At 55.3% G+C, this 7108-nt stretch overlaps 1 protein-coding gene across 1 annotated transcript; it reads left to right on the forward strand.

Annotated features, from left to right (window-relative positions):
- Positions 1 to 1766: 1766 nt before the first annotated feature.
- On the forward strand, positions 1767 to 6273 carry LOC137675132 (small ubiquitin-related modifier 3). The gene is made up of 4 exons (XM_068421075.1): positions 1767 to 1866; positions 2204 to 2332; positions 4068 to 4139; positions 4797 to 6273. Exons 1-4 carry the CDS (start codon positions 1846 to 1848, stop codon positions 4857 to 4859), a joined length of 285 nt encoding a protein of 94 aa, XP_068277176.1. The 5' UTR covers positions 1767 to 1845; the 3' UTR covers positions 4860 to 6273.
- Positions 6274 to 7108: the final 835 nt, after the last annotated feature.

Consider the following 7108-nt stretch of genomic DNA (forward strand, 5'->3'; position numbering starts at 1 on the left):
CAGGTGGTAGGAACAAAGTGAATGACTTTGCCAGGGCCGAATAAGCACCTGGTCTGTAACCTGGGCTCCTGTTCGTGTGAACTAACACTGAAGGAAACGTGAAAATGTTGATAAAAGATCCTGGTTGTGCCCTGTGCTGGGTACACTGGCCTGGAGGGGCCGTGGTCCCCCTGCCAACCAAAGATACAGGGGACCCTACGGGAGCTGGGTTTAAGAACAATGTATGGGGGCAGCTGGTGCTGAACTGCAAAGCTGTTAGAGTTGCCTTTACCCCTGCTAGGTTGCAGTGGGCTCTGGGTCCCATCCTGCCCTGAGGTCTGAGACCAGTATAATCCCTTTGGGCTACCTGAGCCCTTCCACTGGCCCCGCTCCCAGCACTAAGGGGTGGTGCCTCCAAAACCATCTTGGATAGGGGACCCCTGCAAGCAGGTTCCCCTCACTGGGACCCCACTTATTACAGGCTCTGTCCTCCTCTGCTGAACCAGGGCAGCAGAGGGACCTGCTCCACCTGGGGAAGCTGGTCCCTGCCTGGATGGAGCATAGCCGTGCCCTGGGGACAAGCAGAGGGCATGCCGTGCTGCCAGGGCAGCACCGGTTATCACCGGGCAGAAGCACTGCATCCTCTGCTTGTATCCCTGGCCTGGGGGCTGCCTTCCATAGCCTGTGATGGAGCTCCTGCTCATTTTCCTAATCGCTCCTGTGAAGGTTGCTGTGCGCACGTATCATTTGGCTGATGCGCAGCAAAGCTGGCGATCCCTTTGGCTCAGAGGTGAAGCCCTTGGGTGGCTGGGATGTCTGTCCAGGTGCAAGGAAGAAACGTGTCTGCACTGTAAATGAGAGCTGAGGCTGGCGTCTAAAAAGACCCTTCATGAGGATGAATTAGTCCTTTCCGAGGCCTCTGTGCTGGAAGGGGGGAGCAGATGGCGATGGGGACGGCACGGCTGCGGGGTGGGACAGCGCTGAGGGTGCACGAGGGACTGTGAAGGAAAAACACCAGACAAAGCTGGCGCTGGGCCCATCCCCAGGGCAGGGCAGGGCAGGGCAGGGCAGGGCCGCTCTGCCGTTTGATGGGAAAGGTGGGACAGGCAGCGACCAGCCTGAGGGAGATGAAACCCCTGCGTAGAAACTGAGCTGTGAAGTGGGGCCTCCCGCCTGCAGCTGGAGGATGAACGTGCTGGGGGGAAGGGACAGTCCCGCGGGGCAGCGCTGCTCTCCTGAAGGCCAGTGCGAGGACAGAGGCTGAGGTGGAGGTTTGGGGGAGACCCTCCTCTCCTCCCCTGGTCCCGCACACCCCGTGCTGCGGGAGAAGCGGCCCCAGCCGGGAAGTGCCTCGTATTTAGGGACGCTCTTCTTCAGGGAAACGCGGAGCCCGTCCCCGCTCACCCCCCCGCTGCTCCGCACCGGGCCCTCGGCACTAGACCTGGAGGCTCCAGGACAGCCCCGGAGCGGGTCCCCGGCCGGGCGGTGCTTTGGGCCTGGCGCCTCCCCCGGCCGGGCGGGCCCTGCTCAGGGGCGGAGCCGCTCCGTGCCCGGCCGGGCGGCGCACAGCGCCCCCGTGCGGCTCGGCGGGAACGCGGCTGCCCTCGGCCCCGCCCCTCGGCCCCGCCCCTCGGCCCCGCGGCGCTTCCGGTTCCCCGTGACGCACTTTCCAGAGCCGCCTTCCCCCGCCCCCGGGGCCACCCCTCACGTGACCGGGCCGGGGCGGCCAATGGGCGCGCGGGGCGGGGGCGGGGCCGAGGCGCGCGCTCTCGCGGGGCGGCGGCGGGAGCCGAGCGCGCGGGCCGCTCCCTCAGCGCGCGCGCGGGCGGGCGCGTCCGTCCCCCCCCCCGGCCCGTCCCCGCCGCCATGTCGGAGGAAAAGCCCAAGGTGAGGCGCGGCGGGGCCCGGTGGAGGGGGGAGAAGAGGAGAGGCCTCTCCGGCGGGCCCTGGGGCAGGGCTGCCGGTGCGGCCCCGCCCCGCCCGGCGGCGTGTGGCGGCGGCCAAGATGGCGGGGCGGGGTGGGCCGGGCCGGGGCGCGGCGGGAGGCGGAGGAGGAGGCGGAGGCCCCGCGGAGCCCCGGGCCCCCGCAGGCCGCAGCGGGTGGCGTCCGGCCTGAGGGCGACCTGGGGGTGGTGGCGGCGGGGCTGCTGCCCGCGGGGCCGGGAGCTGGCCGGGGGGGCGCGGCGGGGCTCACCCGGCTTCGTCCTCCCGTGTTTCCTGCTAGGAAGGCGTGAAAACGGAGAACGATCACATCAACCTGAAAGTGGCGGGGCAGGACGGCTCGGTGGTGCAGTTCAAAATCAAGCGGCACACCCCGCTCAGCAAGCTCATGAAGGCCTACTGCGAGCGGCAGGTACGCGCGGCCCCCGCCTGCTCCCCCCCGGCTGCTCCCCCTCATCTGCCCCACTCCCCCCCCCGGGCTGCTCCCCCTCATCTTCCCCCCCCCGGCTGCGCACCCTCATCTTCCCCCTTCCTCCCCCCGGGCTGCCCCCCCCCCCATTTCCCCCCACCCCGTCTGCTCCCGCTCACTGCCTTCCCTTTTCTGGCTGGGACGGTGCAGATCCCAGCGCGTTGGGGTGCGGGCGTAGGAGAGCAGGGTGCTGTCAGCTCTTACCTGGTAGAGATTTTCCCTTCAGTTAATGAAAACTGCCCGTTTCTCATCAGGGGCTCCTTGAGCTCTGACAACACTCTCTGACAGCCTCACCAAAATTCCTCGAGTTCTGATCCTGGCTCTGAGACCGATTCACTCTGAATTTTTAGCCTCATAACCCTCAGTTCTCGAAAAACTGTATCAATTTCATGCAGAGTGCGTTTTCAGTTTAGAAAGTGGCACAAAACCTCTTCTGTGCCGTGACTTGCATTGTGGGTTTTTTTCTCCTCTCTTCTCACGTCTCTCCCGTTGCCTGCTGTGCACTTTGAACTGCAGGTGGTGGCCGCTGCACCACGTCAGAGGCCGTTCCTCGGTGCCACCCTGAGCTAAAAGGGAGACGGATTTATCCCCACAGCCCAATTCCTGAGCCCGTAGCTGTCGGTGCCTGTGCTTCTACGCTATATCTGTGGCACAGAGCAGAGGGAGGGGGATGCGAGTGGCTTTCGGAAGCGGAGTCGGATTTTATTTGCTGGCGTTTCCCCTTGTCCATTACTTGCAGGATCCTCTCTTCGCTCCCTGGAACCTTATGCTCGGCCCTGTCCTGTGCCTGCTGTAGCGTAACGCCTTTCGGGTTGGGGACGAGCACTGGATACGTAGGGTCTTTAGAGGGGTGCGGGGAGGTTTTGTGGTCGTGTGGCTGGAAGCGTGAATTGTGGGGGGATTTCGAAGGATTTTAGAGGACAAAGCAAAGACCTTGATCCCTGAGGCAGGGAATAAAGAGGGCCTGGTGTGATTAAACGGGCAAAACAGGATTCAGCGTGAGTTCAGCTTGGGTTTTAAGGGCAACGTTAATTTGCTAACATTAGACCCTAGCATTTTGCTAATAAACCTTGCAAAGAAAAACCTGTGTCAAGTCTTGCTAGTTTTTTTTCTCGAAGTCTTCTTCGTGGTTCCTTTTTTTCATCACAAGGTAAAGAACTAGAACTGGGAGGAGACGCCTGGCATGAGTGAAAATTTGTCTTAACCATGGATAGTCGGTGTTGATACCTAGTTACACAAAAAAGGAGGTTTTTCACAGATTTTTTTAAAAAAACGTTTTCCTTTGAGTCAACTTAATCTACCGTTACTTCTCTGGCTGCCTGAGAAATGATTGCCGCTGCTTCCTGACGTGGCCCCTGAGGCTTTACAGGACAGCGTATTCATTGGTCTCTTCTGAAATCACCTTTGTAAATTAACGTTTGGTGTTTGTGCCTTGAGGAGCAGGATCAGAACCTGGATCAGAACCAGGTGCCGGAGCCACCCCTGCAGTTCCGCGTGCAGTCCGGGACGGAGAGCTCTGCTCGCTCGGTTTCTGTAGCAGGGGAGATGAGCTAAATTCCCTGTCCGGTTAAATCTTTTGAGTCTTTATTTTGCTAATAGTTGTTCAGATGGTGAATCTGTACGTGTTTGTTCAGAAAGAAAAGCATCATTTCTCATATTAATTCCTTTGAACTTGCAGGGTTTGTCAATGAGACAGATTAGATTCAGATTTGATGGACAACCGATTAATGAAGCAGACACACCCGCACAGGTACGAAAAATAACTTTCCCTGCAAATTGCTGTACAGATATTTTGATGTCTGCGTGCAGATCAAAGGGGTTTGAAACCAAAATGATTCTGAGATAGTCGCTGGAAGTTTAGCCCGTGCCAAATAATTTGTTTGGGGGGAGATTTATTTTTTTTCCCTTGAGTGTTTTTGCTGTTGTGGTTGGGAGGAAGGCGTGGAAGAGCATCGGTGCAGAACAAGCTGGCACTGGGGCGCTGGTGTGGAAAGGATCCCTGGCAAGCGCTGGCGGCTTCGGCTCTGTCCTCCTTCTGTGCCACCTTGTTCAGAGCCGGAGCAGCAGGCTGTAGCTGCCTTCGGTGGCGGCAGTGCCGAGGGCGTGGGGGATGTCTTGGGCTGGCGAGGCCGGAGGCAAGGGGCAGCGGAGCCACGGGGCTGGGTGATTTGTTGTGGAAGATGCTGAACTGCTGAGTTGGGTCGGTGACGAGTGTGCCTCTGAAACCTGTTTTGGTGTCGGCGATACTCCGATCGGAGAGACGATGGAGTGACTGATGGGAAGTGTTTCATGCTTTAATTAATTAAAATTACACTTAAGTGCTCTATTATTGGTTAGGAATAGAGAGCTAAGTGCTTTTGTAACCGTGTGCATTTCAAGTCTCGTATTTTCCGTGTTACTCCAACAGCTGGAGATGGAAGATGAAGACACTATCGATGTGTTCCAACAGCAGACAGGTGGAGTGTGTTAAGACGCGCCGTCCTTTCGAGAAGCGGAGTTTTCAGGATCCTCATCACACCTCACTCTCTCATCTGTCGTTGGATTTGCTATTGAATAGTAGAACAAATGAACATGCCGATTGCACGGGATTCTTCTAAACTTTCAGAGGACATTTACCCAAATTGCTTGTTGTCTTTGACATCCTGCGTGTGCAAGTCGAAACAGTATCTGCAGGGATTAATCTAGATCTTAAATTGGGCCAAGTTGATTTAAGTTCAGATTAATAAGCGCTGTCTCTCTGCTGTTATCTTTTTTTTTTTTCCTTTAAACCTGTGGCCTAAATATTCATCCATGTGTTAGGACATGGAGCGTTCATTCCTGGCTCTTGTTGGTCTTGCCCCTCTGTTTAATCATGTAAATAATTCAGTATATTTTCAAGCCAATCCTGAGTGTAATAGTTTCCTTTTAAGATCTGCCTACGGGAGATGCTGATTTTAAGGGTTTTTTTTTGGTGGGTGTTGCAGACGCAGTTACTTCCGAAGCGTTAAGCCTATGACACAAGGCTGGTACGTGCAGACACAACGCTTAGCGTAGAGGCAGGGTTTAAAATATTGCAGATGTACACGTGCTTTGTCATATTATGAAAAAGTCATCTGGAATTTACTTTTTTAATGCAGAAATGAGATTTGCCCTGAATTATTGTCAGAAACAGAGTTAGCAGAGTGGTCCAAACCTAACGCCTCGTGATAGAGCAGCAGTGTTTTTTTTGTTGTGCAAAGCTTATAAAAAAAAAAGAGAAACCTGTCACTGCAGCTTCAGCTGTTTGCCAAGCGCCGGGCAGAATCTGTCCCCTTTTTCCTGCTCCCTTTAGTATGTCTCTATTTCTCAGTGGGTACTAGAAGTGTGCAGCCTCAGGTTTCTTATTAATCCTTATTTTTGGTAGATAAACTTGATCTATAAATGAGGATAAAAAAAAGCCTTTTAACGTCACCAAGCTGTATGTGCAGAAGAGCTGGCGAGAACTGGGTAAGCAAGGAAAACAACGTGTGTGTGCGTGTGTTCAAGAAAATAATAATCTGCTCTACTGCTTCGTGGAACTGCCTGAATTTTAAATTAATTTGATGGGTTTGAGCTTCACACGAAGTGTGGAGCCTGTTCCAGGTGGATGTTTCCAAAGGCCGTTGGTTGTCCCTCGATACGCGGTCTGCTCCTGCTCCGTGGGACCGTTACCTGCCTTTTATATTTAACCCAACCCGTTTGGCCATGTTTAGATCACCTCCCGCTCGCTGGAAATCTTGCTGGAAAAGCCCTTATTTTCTTTTTCATTTTCTCCTGTACGGGCTGGGGTGGGACATCCCGTAGATCTCATTGTTTCTTTACTGATTTGTACATTTATTTGTCGTCCTTTACTATTGTATACAGTAAATATAGTTTGGTACTCCGTCTCCTGCCTTGTGCTTTGTACAGCCACGCTCCCCTCGCCTCAGCGTACGTGGGACATCCACCTTGGAGGTTCCCGAGGTAGCAGAAGGACCCAGCCGGCTATAAATCCCCGGGGTACGCGCCGCACCCCTCCGTTAGCACCAAACCTCTCCCTCCCCGCAAAATACAACTGGGACCAGTACTATTCAATATATTCATTAATGACTTGGATGAGGGAATAGAGTGCCCTGTCAGCAAGTTCGCTGATGACACCAAACTGGGAGGAGTGGCTGACACACCGGAAGGCTGCGCAGCCATTCAGAGAGACCTGGACAGGCTGGAGAGTTGGGCGGGGAGAAATTTAATGAAATATAACAAGGGCAAGTGTAGAGTCCTGCGTCTGGGCAAGAACAACCCCATGTACGAGTACAAGTTGGGGGCAGACCTGTTGGAGAGCAGCGTAGGGGAAAGGGACCTGGGGGTCCTGGTGGACAGCAGGATGGCCATGAGCCAGCAGTGTGCCCTTGTGGCCAAGAAGGCCAATGGCATCCTGGGGTGTATTAGAAGGGGTGTGGTTAGCAGGTCGAGAGAGGTTCTCCTCCCCCTCTACTCTGCCCTGGTGAGGCCGCATCTGGACTATTGTGTCCAGTTCTGGGCCCCTCAGTTCAAGAAGGACAGGGAACTGCTAGAGAGAGTCCAGCGCAGAGCCACGAAGATGATGAAGGGAGTAGAACATCTCCCTTATGAGGAGAGGCTGAGGGAGCTGGGTCTCTTCAGCTTAGAGAAGAGGAGACTGAGGGGTGACCTCATTAATGTTTATAAATATGTAAAGGGCAAGTGTCAGGAGGATGGAGCCAG

Source organism: Nyctibius grandis, chromosome 32 (genome assembly GCF_013368605.1).
Source record: "Nyctibius grandis isolate bNycGra1 chromosome 32, bNycGra1.pri, whole genome shotgun sequence".
NCBI classification, from domain to species: domain Eukaryota; kingdom Metazoa; phylum Chordata; class Aves; order Nyctibiiformes; family Nyctibiidae; genus Nyctibius; species Nyctibius grandis.

Excerpts from the sequence above, each read along its gene's own strand:
- LOC137675132 (XM_068421075.1), top strand. The coding sequence starts at position 1,846 with ATGTCGGAGGAAAAGCCCAAG. Across the intron at positions 1,867-2,203 it reads TGTCGGAGGAAAAGCCCAAG|GAAGGCGTGAAAACGGAGAA; the intron begins GTGAGGCGCGGC and ends GTTTCCTGCTAG. Across the intron at positions 4,140-4,796 it reads AAGCAGACACACCCGCACAG|CTGGAGATGGAAGATGAAGA; the intron begins GTACGAAAAATA and ends TTACTCCAACAG.